Genomic DNA, 17,220 nt, shown 5'->3' on the forward strand with positions numbered 1-17,220 from the left:
ACCGGTAAAATGGACCAGCTGCTGCCCTGACATAGGCCAATGATCAATGAAATGCATAGGGATTTCTTATTATATATATTTTTAGTTAAATCGTTTGTTTGCAAAAATAATGTCCCGAGTAAAAAAATTACAAAAATAAACGTCACCTGCCGAATCAAACGGCTGAACTTAAACACCACCAATTCAAAAATCACAACTTTTTCAAACGACCTCAGATATGAAGGTAAATTTATAGTGCTCAACGATACATACAACATTGTGGTTCAACATTTGTCCATTTGAATCATTTTTTAAAAATAACTGGGTTCGCTTCCTATTGTCCTCACTTGCTCTCAAACCTAACCCCTCTCATATCAACAAAAATAACAAAAAGATACAATGGGAAAACTTAAAACAAAATTTATCCAGACAAATATGATAGCTATTTATCCATAAACATTGTAGTAATATGTCTACTCCCTATTTATTAGTACACAAACCGGCAGTGTTTAAAAAAATATGTACTCCCTCCGTATAGGAAAAGAAAGTCGTTTTGGACAAGGTTTGGGTCGAACATTGGGAATATAAATCATGAATAACTTTTAAGTTGTTAAGTTTGGAAATGTGAAAGCCATATAAATAGATTTGTCTTGAAAAATACTTTCATAAAAATATACATATATCACTTTTTGATAAATATTTTTATAAAAACAAGGAGTCAAAGTAATGCTTTGGAGACTATATCGCTGTCCAAAACGACTTCCTTTTCCTATACGGAGGGAGTATGTTAGCGATCCACATGGTACTGAAAATTTTACTCAATCTGAGTTATCCGACTACAAAATTGGTAGTAACCCACAGAATATTGAAGCTTTTTCTCAATGCCCATGTATATTCAGTTGATGACACTGATGCAACGTTTTAGGTCAGGCAAAAAATGGTAGCTTACATGTCAGTGTATCTTACTGTCAGAGCACTACCATGATGCACAAGTAGCCTATTGTGCTTCAACACGCATGCGAAATTATGCAAATGATCCACATAAGTGTCTTAATTAGCACTACCATCGTAATGCACAAATTCACACCCTCCTGCATTTGTATGCATACTTACGTATCCAACATGTGAAATACACAGCCGGTCACATGACACCATTCTTTAACTTGCGAGGACGAAACCCTCGCAAGAAAACAATTACTTTCCTGGAAGTTTAAGGTGACATGTGGGACGAACCATTCTCTTCTTATTATGTACGAGACCAATATTATCTGAGGCACTGCCATTGCTTACACGTCAACGGGCATTTAATTGCTCTAATATGAACCGCTAAAATTTCTGGAATCAAGTGATCCCAACAAAGGCAGAGAACCAAAAGACCTGTAACCTACTCAAACCTAGTCAGTTATCATCGGATCGTTTGGGACTTGTCCAAAGATGTCGGGGCAGCCTTCCCAGCTGCTCTTTTCTCTGGATTCCCAGTAACCACCAAGGTAACGGTATGTGTCAGTAGCTTTGTCCTTTGCAAACCACCGGGGCTTCCACCCGCTCTCCTGCATCTTTCTTGCCTGCAATACAATTGGTACAGCTCAGTTAGCTTAAACTAATCAATCCAGACTGCAACTATAATTCAAGTCAGGTAAACTGAGTCAACATGTTATGACGACTACTTGTTCTAATAAAGTAGAAATTAGACATTACACATCAATCCTTTAACATTCCCACTCATGTATGCAGAATGCTGCAAATTTTACCTTCTGTTCTCAATTGTTCATGAAACTTACAGAGTTTCAGGGCTGAACCAGAACCTTTTTTATCACAAGTTTCTCAATCCAATTTGCTTGTGGAGCATTGATTTGGTTATAATTCTCAATCCAGAACCTTATAGGAGATGGATGAAATAGTGTGTGGCAAAGCATTGATTTGGACTTGTGAGTCGTGGGCAGCTGAGAAAGAAGACTTAGGGTGTGTTTGGTTGCATGCACCACATGATGCATGCATGGATGATCCTGGATGGGGTGGTTCAACCAATTTACTTGTACCATATGGTTCACTCTAATTAGTAGAATAATGTATTAAGTGGGATGGCCTCATCCTGGATGAGTTGGTCCAATTCACCCAACCAAACAAAAGGATCATTATTATATTGAATCATTTCATACATGAATCAAATGATACAACCAACCAAACACACCCTTAATGTAGTCTGTTTATTTGGAAAGAAGCAGGGAAAAAGGATTAAACTTCAACCAAACACACGCACAGCCACAGGTCATACAACAAACCAACATATAGCACATTAAACTTCGACTGGCACTGGCACTGCCACAGGTGTATGTAACTGTACAAACATGTTTCATATTATACCTATGCAAACTTTATTAAACCTATGTTCTTCATGCATAAAATGAAAAATATAAATTCACAAAAGATCCAGTTAGTATTAAATGGGGTGTGTGCCAGAACATGACACAAAATATGCCAAATGTTGAATCTGCAATGCAGTTGTACGAATGTTTGCTGCACCTGAATTGCAATACATCAAATGGGAATGTTTAATAGAACAAAGTGTGTGAAAGTGGGAAGCCATAGGCTGACCTGCCGCTGTCTCTGTTCAAGCCTCAACTTCTCAGCATTTGCCCTTTCATATTCACCATTCTCCAGACATCTCTGATCTGGTCGTAATCTTGAGTCTGTTGGTGGCAGTTTTTCCTGCTTACATGTTAAAATTATGAGCCTGACCACAGTAATATGATCTTGAGATGAAGCTTGAATAGTGCACAATAAACTTTACCTTCAGTCCAGGGGTAAGTTCATTCAATGTAATTGCAAAGCGAGTGAGATTGTATCTAGTGGGAAACTTAGGTGGTTTGCTTCTTTTCCACAGCAAATGGGCCTCCGAGAATTGTTCAGATCCCTTGCCTTTCCCAAAGCAATCACCCATTACATAGTGCATACTTTCATCCCACTTTCCAAATAGTGTAGCAACTGTTCGACCACTTCTATCTTGAACAACACCTTGCACCTACATACGCATTGGCTGAACTGAATAAAGCTTGATAAAATAACTAAGTCCATAAAATTGGGCAGTAATAGGAAGTTGGTACATCCTCAAAATAAGACAGTGCAGAAAATTAATACAGATCTTCAGTATAAATCTATATTTGATGAGATCATTTTTTTCAACTGGGAACAGAAAGAATTGTCAGTGGTAACCAGCAAAGGGGCAGGACATTTTGTTTCTATAAAACTGCTCCAACTTGCATTGAAAGTTTACACAATCAACAAACAGGCTTTTATTAAAAGTTTTTACCAAGTTGGTGGATCACTGACCATTACTCATTAGTGCACAACAAATCCCTTGCTCTTATTGTATGATTTTGCCCTTTGTATAAGATCTTTCAGATCTATGAATCTAACAACAATTAGAGTGCTCAGGCTCAAACCCATGCAGCTGAAATTATTTCAAGCAAGATTCTACACACTACAGTTCCCAGTGCTTTCAAAAACCAGTTCCAATGCAATCTTCCGAATGAAAATGCATCACTTACCTAACATGCAAAGAGATTTTATATATTGTCCAGAAACAAACTGTAAAGGAATGCACCGAACAAAGAAACTGGAATAACTGACATGCTGATAAAAATAAACCGCAGTGTTCAAGCAAAAATGCTAATTACCTGGTGAGGATTGCGATCAATTATTGACTGCTCCTTGAACTTCAGCTTACATGAATACTCACGATTACCTTGTATGCGCATAGTGCCATAGTGATCACAATATAGCTTGCCCAATATGAGATTGTAAATTGAAGTCGTCACCTGAAGATATTTCCGATCAATTAATTTGATTGATCAATCATTCATTATTAGTTATGTGATAGTACCTTGCTCCATTGGAAAACTTCACCATCATCAAACTCCAGTGTCAATGCACCAACCGGATCAAGTTGAATGGAACGGCCCCAGAATTTACTCTTTAGGTTGCTATCAGCCCAAAACCTCCAGCCAGTTCCCTCACAATGGCATGCAACAACCATAGGGTGATGGCTAACCTGCCAAGTGGTTGAACAAATTCCATCAACAATAATGCAAACCAAATAGATCTAATATTGCAGAAATCCTACGGTACACTCAAGTAGCTATGATTTGTGAGTCTTATAGATCACATGCTATCTGAAGATTAAATATGTACAGAGCAGTAAATCAAAATCAGCAGATAGGTAGTGTTTATCCAGTATCTTACACAAGTACAGAAATGACAAATACGGTACCATCACAAGTACAGAGAGCAGTAAACAAGAATAGGAACTCAATGTCCTATGTGCTGATTGACACTACAGTTAGTCATTCATCAACAAAGAGTTTAGAGAAATTTGAGGCGACAACATAATATTCACCAAGGAAGGCCTTTGTCTGGAAATAGTGAAGCATCATAATCTATAAAACATGGATAAACCCAAACTTGTATTAACATTTCAAGGAAATAAAAAACTTAACTAGATAAATCATATTGTGTTACTCATCATTTTGAAAAGCATAGGTTATTTATGAAAAAACTACTGACATACTGTATGAAAAGGCACAGTCAGCAGAAAAGGAATGATGATGCCAACTCAACAAAGAATTGTGCTTAATTAACAGACCTTTTCAGAGAAAAAACGGAGGCCTTTATCTGGATAGTCTGCTTCATATGTCTCCCCAAGAAGGGGATTAAAGGGCTTACAGCTTCTCCCATCTGTTGAGGCATATCCAGAAACAGCAAATGCTGCTACGCTAAGAATCCTCATAAGACTATTCCCCTGGGTATAAAACACAAAACAAATAGGTGAGCTGCTTAAGTGTGACTAACCCTTACATATGCAAGTAAGCATCTTTTTAATTAATTGGCTATATCAGTAATCACACATAGTGGGAGCGAATGTTTTTACTGTCCAGTGGCATCCAACGGTGGCTGGATGAAAGACTTGGCATACACATACAAGCAATAGTGCAGGAACATTCTTCCAATAAGGCAGATGCAGAATCAATTTAGGAAACAAATCAGTAAATAGTAATGTCACTCTAAGACAGATAGATGACCAGGGATAATCATCAAGTATTATGATTATCTCTGAAATGAAGGGGTGCTAGATGAACCATACTGCTGGCCTACATCTTTTTGTACCATGTTAGGCAAGGCATGCACAGCTGACAGCAAGATGAAGTGCCCATGTTGACAGGGAAACTTAATATGTTTTCATGCTTAACATTTTTCAAATTGTTGGCATGGTTAGTTTGCATATTGTTAAATTCGTAAAAGTATTTACATAAGTTGTCAAGAGATCAACTCTATATGGAGGGGTGTTGTAACCTTTGGCAAAAGATGAAACAAATAAAAAAGTATCTAGTCTCCTTTTTTCTCTACCCAGGAAGTCAACAGTGTGACCTGTCTGTCACAAGGCAGGATAAGTATCATGAATTAAATGAGTTAGTTGCAAGTTTGAGATTATATGATGCAATGAAAAATCTAATAAATTAAACCCTAAAACTACTTGCACTCAATATATTACAGAAGATGTGTGCATGAAAATGTCAGAGGAAAAAAGTAATACCCTTTTCCCCCATTCAGATGCACGATCAATAAGGTAGGAATACTCAAGATCTTCAAAACATTTTTGCAATGACGAGAGTGGCTCATTGAAATAAACTGGCAGACAGACTTTCGTGAGATCCTTTCCTATGTTGTCCTTGATCATTGACCACAAGCTTACACCCTTCTCTTTCTCAACGGGATCTGGTAGTTTCTTCCGTCTTCTTACATATGGATAGCTAATTCCAACAGACTTCATGGAAGGATCAATTCCATCCATTGGATAGTCATCTTCATCATCTGAACCAGCTTCAGATCTTTGGAAATCAGATCCACTGCTTTTAAAAGAGCTCGAAGATAGAAAATCTCTTGTATCAAAATAAATGTTCTCATCATCGTCAGTCTCTTCAGCAGGATCTTGTGGTTCATTATAATCATCAGATTCGCTAGCACTTCCTTCTGGAAATTTAAAATGATAGCTCAGTAAACCAAGTAAAGTAAACCAAATTGGTACACAATGTAAACTAGAGTCTGAAATAGATGGATTCCACATTATGGATAAAAGAACGAACTAAATGCACGTTGGAGAACTGAACCGTTTCCTTTTCTGGTCAGGAGGGACCACAATTGGCAGCCACATGGTTAATTAGGTCAAGGTAGGTAACGGGTAACCTATTAACCTATTCAATGTGCTCAGATATGTGTCGTGGATGTAGCCAGCGGTGATGGCTGGAGAGGTTGTTGCTATTTCTTGTGGCTATACACTTGGGATGGTGTATAGCCACTTCGTGGCATAACCTTGAACTCAGACCAGGTAACTAGGAGAGAAAGACAATGAGTCTAAGTGGTCCTGTGCAATCAATTAAGTCTCCATTTACTTTCAAAGGGAATAAATGTGGTTTACTTTGATACTGCTTCCATCTGAAAAGGCACTTTGGGTAGGATATAAAACCCCGATATATTCAATTAAAATTTTATAAAGCATTCAAATGGAAAAGGTTTGAAACTATTTAAACTTAAAAAACATTGAGCAGTGTTTGGAACTATGTTTTACAAGAGTTGACCAAGGTCAGACAGAATAATAATTCTTATTGCATGACTCATGCAATCCATCAGAGAAAACCCTTGCTACACTAGAAAATTATACCAAAAGACAGGCTTCGCATAGCCAATCAGGTAGATAAAACACTTATTGAAATTAACAAAAGGGCCAATAAGGTGCATGAATCAGCACACAGGAATCATAACATTCAACAATCATACACGAAGCTGTTACCATCTTTTAATACAAGATGATTCTATTTTAGAAATGATCATGGCAGCATAGTGGATTTAAAAACCTCAGAAGAAATCATCCGCATGAGTGAATAACCTAGCCTTATTCCTGCCATCACTAAGCTCAGTTTGATTCTGGCAATAACACAACCAAAACGCAGTGGTGGTTTAGAAATGCTAAGGGTAATCTGTTTGGATTGCAATTTCCTAGTACTTTTAAAGTAATTAATACATGGAACCAATAACTGGGTGACATTGCGGCCAACTGACCCAGCAATGGTATTACTCAATAAAATGTAAACCATAGCCAACAAAATTGGTCTTAAATTCCGCTGGCTTAAAGCTAATTTGTTGGTAAATGCCACTGGGAAATAAATTAACTGGTAATATCCAAATTGGAGTGGCATTTCATCATGTAACTGTTTTGTAGTATCCTATAAGCATGGATGCATCAGAATAACCAACAAGTTTTGACCACAAAGGCACAGTGCATGTCAATAACAAGTGTAGCAGTGAGACATGACAAACCATTCCACCAATTATCATACCACTATACTTCTCATGCCTTGATTTAGAAGCAGATCCATACTCTTTCGACTGTCTTTGGCTCTCATCAACAAGGGTATTCTCCAAATCAACCTTTTCTGTCTACAGCAAGGAACCACAAGAATACTTCGTCAGACGAGGATATCACTACCATAAACATTTTACAGTTCAAAAGTTCCACAGTAAACATCAATATACAGATCCTACAAATTAACGAACATGGAAAGCAGTGACAAAAGGAAAAGTTAAAACATCTCAATATACAAATGGCAGAACTAGTTCACACAAACACAAAAGGAAGACAGTTTTGGAAGTGAAAACAATAAAAAGGTAATCAGTTATATTCTCACTACAAAGAATTATGTCCCTCTATGTTCTAAGCTCCAGTCAATAGGCTGACTCCTTATTCACGTGCACTGTTAGAGCGTACTTGGTCATCTATACTGATATATACTAATATAAAAGCACCAGTTCCTTCTCTTCTACATCCACTACCGTAGTAGTGTGCACGGGTCAATCCTATCCATCCGATCCTCCAATAGTAGTAACAGTAACATAACTTGTAATAAGAAATCCTCAACATAAAATCAAATGATCAGCAACCAAATGCCAATTAACCTGAGCTAAAGCAAAAACATCTGTCACTGGATAGATGCTCTCGTTTGTTTCGGGCCTGACATGACAGAACAAATATCCTAATGCAGTTAGCTGATCCTGAGGTTAAATCACCAAAGAAGCAGGTAAAAAAAAAACCAAACAAACATCCAGAACTAGAAATTGAACCTTTTCTTTGTTTTCCGGTTCTTGACAGGACATTAGATAGACTGCGTCAGTAAGGTTTGGTAGCACATTCCATTATCTATGTTCGAGTACATTTGGCCAACTGACAAAAACAGCAGCATGAGAAAGTAGAAGTAATGAAAAACTTGGAGTATGGATCCTTAAAGTAACAAGGAAAACTCAGATTCCTGAGTACAATACGGTCAATTGATGCAAGCTACTACAGAAGGGCATGCTCTGTACGCAATATTTACCAGTAGCTCTGTACTTTTTCCTCAATGAATTCAATCATGTACAAGATGCAGAATATCACAAGCATGACACAGCATGCACTGAAAAGCAATCATTCTTACTTCATGCACAACCAGATTCTGTTTGATCTGCAAGTACAGTTGATGGAAGTACCTCTAGCTGGCGAAGAGTTTCCACGAGGAGCGCATGCTTCTGCTTGGCGAGCACAAGCTGCTTGTGCAGAGCCTCGAATTCTGCTCGTACGATGCTCTCGCTGTCAGCAATGGCCGCCTCGCTGACCCCTTCCTGCTGCAGCCGCTGCCTTAGCCGCTCGGTTGAGACCGCCACGGCCGCTGCGGTGTCCCCTGGCCCGACCATCTCGCTCGAGGACATCCTCGGGAACATGTCCTTGGTCGCCCGCAGCGCCTCGAGCCATGCTGCCCTGTCCTCCCTTGTCTCCGCCCGCAGGTGCAGCGTCTTCGTGCCCGAAAAGATCGAGAATCTCCTGTCGTCCGATCTGCTCTCCCTCACGGTTGACACCTGCACACGCAACCGCATCGTTAGCTGACGAAATGGATCTGGCGATCACGGAGGCGAACAGAACCGATGACCTTGAGGTGGATTTCGCCGATGGGGTTGCGAGGCTGGTGGTGGCCGTTGGAGTGGGAGGACGAGGAGGTGGAGGGGCGGTTGAGGCGGCGGAGAGAGTCCTCGCCGATGACCTTGGCGCCCCGCTCGGTCTCGCGCGAGAGAAAGATGCGGTCGGGCCCGTGGATCTTGTAGTAGGAGAGCACGCCGTCTTGGAGCGCGAACCAGCGCGGCCTCCACCCGCGCCCGTAGTTGACCCACTTGTACAGGATTCCCGAGATGCCGCCGCCGACGATCTCGTTCAGCTTCACCCCCTCGGGCGGCGAGGAACCGCCTCCGCCGCCACCGCTGGCCCCCGCCGCGCGCGCGCGCCTCTCGCCGATGGGTGCCGAGTTGCTTCGCGGCGGTGGAGGCGGTGACGGCGGCGGCTGCGGCGGCGGCATCATGGCCGGGCCGCCCGCCACCGCAGAGGACGCTGCCGCGGCGGAGGCAGTGGAGGCCGCGGGCGATACGGGCACGAGCGGCGCGCAGCAGAATGGGTGCATGGAGCGGTCGGGATCGGCACCGGCGGGGGCGCGCGCGGTCGCCCCTGTCGCCGGCGAGGTAGCGGATTTTTTTTGTTTTTTGTTTTTTAATTTTGCGCTGGGAACGGGCGCATTTTATTAGGGAGAGTTGGGTGAGGGGTTTAAATGCCGCCGGGAGCCGGGGAGAAGAAGAGGACTGGAGGAGAAGAAAGAAGGGAGGAAGGTAAACGGCTGCCTGACGGACGGTTGGGGGACCCTTTTTACTTGGTCCCGACCTGGCTCGACTCACACGGCTCGCCGGCCTCGTGAGCCATTAGCGAGCGCGCGTGTTGATTTGCCAAGTATTTTTTGAAAGGTTTGATTTGCCAAGTAACGCGCGGTGTTCTCTCTGATTATTGTTTTGACCTTTTTTGAATTTTGTTCAATTTTTGTTGCATGGAAGGCAGTAACATTTTCGAACGATGAATCAACAATCTAATGATAACAAAGAGGATAAAAGATTATAAAAAACAAAGATGATAAAACAAAAAATGCAGTGCATGGAAACTCCAGAGTGAGAGATGACTAGTCGGAGTAAGGAAAATGAGGATGGATAACGGGTAATAATATCCGACCTGAACAAATGTGTGAAAAAGCAAGATTAGACCCTTGATTGGTTGTAATTTCAAAAAAAAAATCTTGATTGGCTAGCTCCTCCCTAAGGAGACTAGCTAGTTGTACTAAGGGTAATTTCGGTCGGTCAGAGCTAAGGTCAGGTCAAGGAATTCTTTTTTATATAAGAAAAGCAGTAATAACAAAGATGAAGTACTACTATTACTTCCTAAGGCTATTCCTATAATGCACTACATTAGTGTTATTTCTAAGCCAGCTACGAAGTATATCATAACAATTGTTATATGTACAAAGCAACTCTTATAGTTTGCTGTACATTATTATTATTTCCTATCCAGGACATTAATTACTCCTGTTTGTATCTACAAAGTGTAACCAGAATGTATCAACAATTTTCTAGTCTCTCATGTAAAATACAAAATGTATCTTTGTGAAGATGCAGCTTTAGTCTCTACATTTTTGTAGCTCCATGGTATATCATCAAAAAAATATCATATGCGGGGCTCATTTAATATGCCTACCACATCCATAATGCACTAAAACTAGCTTGAGCACATTGTTGATAACCTTTTTGGCGTATGGATAAAATCCTTTGGTCATAATTGGTTTCCTAGCGGACTAGACACCTAACACACCTTTCTGTCACGAACCTAATATTGGTACAACCTTTCAAGACGTCACACTTGAATTACATCCCAACAAAAGAAATTAAAACATATGTTCAAGTTGATCACATTTATAATACCATGTGGCGCTGGTTTGCGTGGTACACTATTGAGGCTCCTTGTTTTTTGTTTGCTTTCCCCTTCGGCCTTCCTTGAACCTTTTTTCCTCTCCCATCTCTCCGTGTCCATGCCATTACCATGGCACTGCCACCATCCAAAGTATCCAACGACGGAACGACCCAATAGCGCAAGACAAAACCGCACTGTGTTATACCACTGTGAAAAGCGTGGAGGACGGGACGGCCCCGCCGGTGCACATTCGCGATCGAGACGCGGCGGGGGCACAAAACCGGCGGCAGCAACGGCGCACGATGCCGCGCGCACGCATGATGTCGCGGTACACGACGTGAGATGGCTGTCCCGCGTGCTGCCTGGCTGCCGGTCTCGTGCGGGCGCGCACGGAGGCATCGGCCGTGCGCCCGGCGGTTAATCAGTGCCGGCTGTGCCGATCTGCCGGGACCCGTCGGACGGACGGCACCGCTCGAGCGTTGTCGGTGTGCTGATTGGTGACCAAGCCACGGCCGGCGGCCGGCCAGGCACTCACCGGACACGTCTGGTCGTTCACGCACGCACGTCGTGGGGCGCTGAATTTGACAATGACGAGTTGCACGTGGGGGAGTGCCCCCCGTCCCGTCCAGCCATGAGCCATCCTGTTGGAAATGGGATGGATGGATTGGGTATATCCCGTACAGGCGTACAAGTACGGCATCGTCTGTCAGCCGAACAACTCAGGCAGCGTGATCGCACAGGATCGGACGATGGCGCGGCATGGCGGTATGGGTAGCGAGCAATGACTATGACTTCGTAAGTTGCATCGCGCGGGTCTAGTTGCGCACGGCTACGCACGAGTCACGACCATCGCATATGACACCAATCTTCGTTGCGCTCCGTTTGTTCGCCTGTTCGGTGGAGGATTTAGCCGTCCATGAGTCCTGACGTCGTTTGACATGCCGGGCAATCGAAGGTAATGCAGCCAAAGATGGCGGCAGATCATAATCGCTTCGAGGATGCTTCCGCGCTCTCTCTTGGAAAGAACTTCCACAAACCACGAGCCGGAGTAAGAACTTTACGAAGCTCCCCAGTCCCCAGTATAGGAATCGATGACAAATCAAGACATGTAGTAGGTCGAAAAGGACCGCTAAGGCATCTCCGCCACGACGAGAACGACCCCTAACCAGAACAAAATGGTCCTTTTGGTGTTGAGTTCGCCTCCGATTTCCCAGTCACGGAAGCTGGTGCCCCCCACCTTTTTCCTGTGCGAAAGCCCGAGACTCCCGATCGGCCCATGCCGAACGAACGTCGGAAAGCTCACATGCCGCACATCGCCTTTATAGCAAGCGTATCGTCTTGTGGCGTCCGGCAGCCGCCAAGCGGCGAGCCGGCGACGCTCGCTCCCCCGCGCCGTGACTTGTCCTGCTCATCATCAACGAGCGCGCCTACCCAACACGTGCATCCCGTGCCACCGAGCCCCCGCCCGCGTCGGTCCCCCGGCGTCCCCGAGCGCCGAGCGCGAGGGCGGCCACCGAGCCAGCCGCGCGGCGTTTGGCGCTGCCGCAATCATCGATCAGAAACCCAGCCGTCCCCGGCCGCGCGCGCCGAACTCGGCATCTGTCAGACGGCCTGCCACTTGGGGTTGGGGGCTTGTCGAGCTTGTTTTTTTTCCGGCCGTCTTGCGTGTACGATATCTGGAGAGGGAGTTTCGGGACCACTCGCCGAGAAGCAGACGCTGCGGTGCGGAGCCGAGGCCGAGGCCGGGCGTGGCGTGCCGGACGGCGATGGCATCAGATGTCATCTCACCTCCCGTTGTCTTGTCCGTTCCGATCCAACCACTACACATGCATTCTCGCTTTTGTCGCTGCCAACTCGAGCTCGCCGTCTCCACGCCTGACGCCAAGCGGATGGGTGGCTCGGTGCTGCTTTGCTTTTTCGTCGTCATAGGTTATTAGGTTTATTGGGGCCGGGCCGGATGGTTAAAGTTAGGTAATTATGCTTTTTGGCCATCGCTATCGCTTCAGTTTGATTTTGACCATACAGCTTCAAAATCAGAAATCTTTGGCCATCAAACTATCAATACCGTGCATAATTGGCCATCGAACGGTTTTGGAGGGTGATTTTGCTGACGTGGATGACGGGTGGCGGTGGGACCCACCTGTTAGCACCTTCCTCTCTTTCTTCTCTCCTCCCTCTTAACTCTCGTCTCTCTCCATCCACGCTGACGGTGAGCACATGGCGCCACAACCTTCAGCCGAGCTCGTCCACCCATGGCCGCTTCCCATGGCTCCTCCTACCTCTTCCCCTCACCGGCGCACGGCGGTAGGTGGCAGCAGAAGCAGCGCCACCAATGAAGTAGCCCTCCGCCGCCGCCGCCATAGTAGCCCTTCGGCGTCGCCCGTAGCCCTCCGCTGTCGGAGTTCCTTGAAATCGAGGTGCTCGCCGGCCTCAGCTCGCTCTCCATGTCTGGCGAATGGAGGACCTTCGACGCACCGTCCTCAAGCCGGTCATAGACTCTGCTCTTCGTAGCCGCCGATTTGCCGTCTCCGTCAACCACCAAGGCAAGCCGACACTGTCAACAGCTTTGTCTCGTCGAGTCCTATCCATCCCGCATGTCCTCATCGTTGATTTTCCTACCAGAGCGCCATCACCCTACGAAGGTCCACTCGCCGCCATGTCCCGCCACTATCGGGCAAATTCCAGCCAAGCCCGTGTCTTCTTGCTGTTGGTGAGCATACCCCGGTGTCATCTAGACTTCCTCTCCTGTTTCCCTGCCTCGCCTAAGCCCGTCGCTCGTCGGAGCACCGCAATTTGTCGGGCGAGCCGCCCATTGGCCATGGGGAAGAAACCCCCGAGCTTTTGCGATCCTCGGGGAGGAGCGGGGGATGCCGGCGTCCGACACCAGGGACGCACAAGGCGGCCGACACGGGGGATGGCGGCATCCGGCGCTAGGGAGGCATGGGGGACAGCGGTGGGCGGCGCAGGAGAGGAGATAAGAAAACGAGAAGAAAGAGAGGGAGGTGCTGACAAGCGAGCCCCACCGCCACATGCTTAGCAAAACCACCCTTCAAAACCGTCCGATGGCCAAATATGGACGGTATTGATAGTTCGATAACTAAAAATTCCTAATTTTGGAGTTGGATGGTCAAAACCAAACCGAGGTGATAGTTCGATGGCCAAAAATAGTCTTTTTCCTTCTATAAACTACATATACTGCTTGCCAATGAAATTCTATGCACGTTCCTAGCAATTGCTAAGCTTGTTATTCTTCGCGCTTTTCTAAAAAAATTTACACGTAAGCCGTGTGTACCTCTAGTTCTCTATATTAATTAGGAAAGGATACATGAAGCAGCTGAACAACCCATCGTGCATTGCTCGATCGCCGATATTCTTCGTACTCTTTCCTTTTTCAATGTTTTGTTGCATAGACTTTGAGTTAGTTAATTATGTGCTCGCTTGAAGTGTTTTTGCTTGCTAATGAAGTTCTATGCACGTTCCTATCAATTTCGTGCTTATTGTTCTTCGTGCTTTTCTTAAAAAAATTGTACACGAGAGGTGTGCATCTCTATATTAATTAGGAAAGGGTACAAGGAGAAGAATCCGACGACCCAATGTGCATTGTGTGATTGCCGATATTCTTCATACTCTTTCCTTTTTCAATGTTTTGTGATGATATCTTGTGGCATAGACTTTGACGGACTTTGTCATTTATTGTATGCCGAACGCAATAAAAATTGTCATTTTAGTGAGGGGTGGATATCCTATTGGTTTCAAGGGTATAGCCGAACACCTAAAATCCTAAGGAAAAAAAAATGTCATCTACTTTGCATATTATGAATGCACTGTAAATATTGGATGAAATGGTGCATGTTTAGTCTAAAAAAATAACTACTTTATTCATCAATATTTGTTGTGCTTCATGTTTGATCGTCAAATTAAAGGTGTAAATACTGGGTCCGGCACCGCGTTGGACTCAGAGGGTAACGAGAGATAAAACAAGTTAAAGATGATATGTAGGGCTCAACTTACCCCATAACTCTTCTTTGTGAGGCTTAGAGATAAGCTCGCACATAACAATATGCCCATGGTCTTTGTGTGTGGAACAGCACCTGGGTGCGCCTTTGCGTGCTACCTTCACCGCGACTGACCCAGGCGTACAGCCCACGGACGTCGTCTTTACGAACGGAGAGGCTTGCATATATTGCGGCACGGAACTCCACCCTGCAAAGCAAAGGCGAAAGGCCAAAAGGCAGCCAGAAAAAGGCGGAGGCAAGAGAGGAGGTCGTGATCGTGAGGCAGGCAGCACATTTCGATCGAGACGCATGCAGGCTATAAACAATATTCGCACATATCCGTCTCCACCCGCCTAGCTACGATACGCGATTCGGCCGGGCGCCAAAACAACAGGACCCGATGCGCCCCCGCGTACGTTTCCGACCGCCTAATCGCTTGGGTTAATGCTCTGAATTCTGATCAAGATAAAGCTTCTTAAAAACGCTGACTAATCGCATGGAGTATTCAATCTTGCAACCATTGGCTTGATTCCGTTTTGTCTCTGGCAGCATGCGGTAATAAGATAAAACGGCAGTAGAAAAAACCCGGGTCAGAGGGTTTAACTTTAAACATACGAGGTCATGGAGATAGATCAGTTCAGGTTCAGTAGTAATTTCCCTGGGAGTTGGGAGCAGCCGAGCAGCGCACTTGTTGAGTAGGGCAGGTGGGGAGATTAAAGTTTGGGACGGACCAGCTAAACGTGATGTTAGTAGATGCCAAGATGATTTGGTTGGCAAGACTCCGGAGAGTCCGTCACTTTTCAGGTAGAGATATATATAGAGAGAATAATATCTTCGTCGGAGTGATGGCAATATGGCATGATGCTCTCGGTGAGGCATCTTCCTCTGCATGTGCTATCTTTTTTTTGACCCTGCAGCTGCAGCAGAGGCCTGCCCGCCTGATTGGAGCTGCGGGCACTTGTCCTGAAAACGACTCGCGAGAAGGCGCTCTCTGCTCCGCCGTATCGAGAGGTTTAGCTGGGGACAACGATGTCCACACGTCTTTTCCCTGCGCGTCTGTAACAGGGTGTTACGTTGAACGTCATAGGCTAATCAACTGCTACGTCAGCATGCTTCTAGAATTTGCTTGAGGATTGGGTTCATACTTTCCAACCTTTTTGCTTGTATTGTCTATACGATGATTGGAACGATGACTGACTTGGCTTTATGAGGGGTGTTCAATGTCAAGTGAAACTGCGGAAGCATATACTTTTTTATTATCCTATAAAGGAATCCGTAGACCTCCTCTTTTTCGCAGACACGGAGAGAGTCACACAGAGGAATGGATTAGCGCGAGTAGGCATGCATTTCGGTGCCGGAACGCTCATTCACACGCTGGACCGATAAGGGAACAAGGTCTAGAGGGTCACAGGAGCTTGGATCTGGCTTTTGACGTGTGCACGTGAAATTCACAGAAACACATCTGGATTGCGCTTCCAGCCGTTGGACTGATCTGCTCACCTGCCCCCAAACACGATAGCTTACCCGATCCCCGGCTGCCGACCCAAACCCAACTCACCAGCTGTCTCGGCATGAGGCGAGTGACGCCCGCGCGCGGGGGGCGGGGCCGCGCTGCCGTCGGTTGGCCCGGCCGAGCGACCGCCCGCGCCCCGCGCCCACGCGCCCCGGCACGGATCATGTTGCGCCCGGGGGTAGCTCGCTTGCTCCCAGCGCCGGCGCACACCTGGTGGATTGGCCGGCCGCGCCCGCGCCCGCGCGCGCGCCGCTCACATGCGCCATTCTCCCGGAGGCCGGACCGGAGCGCATAGGCCTCGCCGCCCCACGCTTGCGCGCGTGGGCTCCGGCGTCCACTGCATGCATGATGCATGTGTGTTCGGTATCAGCCGTGATGGTTGGCGGCCGGGTTAATCATTGATCTCGCGTCGCTCATTCTGTTGTTCCATGTTCCAACTGTGCCGGGCAGGGGGGGCGATCAATGCGACCTTGACCGGTGCACGTTTGTGGGCGCGGAGGAGGAAGGATGGGGGACGTGCAGTGCAGATAAAACTTGATTGAATTCGTGGTCCTCAGCCCTGATGCGAACCATTATTTAATCCGTTGCGGCGTTGGTGCTCTGCTCAGTGCTCACTCTGGTGAGTGGCGAGTCTGGCCAGTCAGCACTCAGCAGTGTGAGCCAGTGACTAGGACCAGGGTCTTGTACTTGGATCAGGCGGGGTGGTGTAGACAGCTGTAATAACACATGCATCATTTGATAGTACCACTTGAATCTTCTAGTGTTTTTTCTTTTCTTTTTCTCAAATGAGTTGCGCAGCTGCATAAGCATCGAGATTTCCCCCGTCGAAATCAGATCCCTAACGGGCAATCATACGAAAACCACCTGCACGTCTT

The 17,220-nt window shown here is 45.7% G+C and overlaps 1 protein-coding gene across 2 annotated transcripts; it reads right to left on the bottom strand.

Moving 5' to 3' along the window:
* Positions 1-1,048: 1,048 nt before the first annotated feature.
* On the bottom strand, positions 1,049-9,686 carry LOC101774451 (oxysterol-binding protein-related protein 1C). Of its 2 annotated transcripts, XM_004981981.2 has the most exons (10): positions 8,991-9,686; positions 8,554-8,919; positions 7,371-7,470; positions 5,570-6,006; positions 4,622-4,777; positions 3,863-4,030; positions 3,657-3,797; positions 2,771-3,001; positions 2,575-2,688; positions 1,049-1,544 (listed from the first exon to the last, which is right to left on the bottom strand). In XM_004981981.2, exons 1-10 carry the CDS (start codon positions 9,510-9,512, stop codon positions 1,374-1,376), a joined length of 2,406 nt encoding a protein of 801 aa, XP_004982038.1. In that variant the 5' UTR covers positions 9,513-9,686; the 3' UTR covers positions 1,049-1,373. The 2 variants fall into 2 exon arrangements, with proteins under 2 accessions (XP_004982038.1, XP_022678854.1); XM_022823119.1 differs by lacking the exons at positions 8,554-8,919; positions 8,991-9,686 and having other exon boundaries at positions 7,351-7,465.
* Between the last annotated feature and the right edge of the window lie 7,534 nt (positions 9,687-17,220).

Source organism: Setaria italica, chromosome IX, assembly GCF_000263155.2.
Source record: "Setaria italica strain Yugu1 chromosome IX, Setaria_italica_v2.0, whole genome shotgun sequence".
In the NCBI taxonomy this organism is placed as follows: Eukaryota; Viridiplantae; Streptophyta; class Magnoliopsida; order Poales; family Poaceae; genus Setaria; species Setaria italica.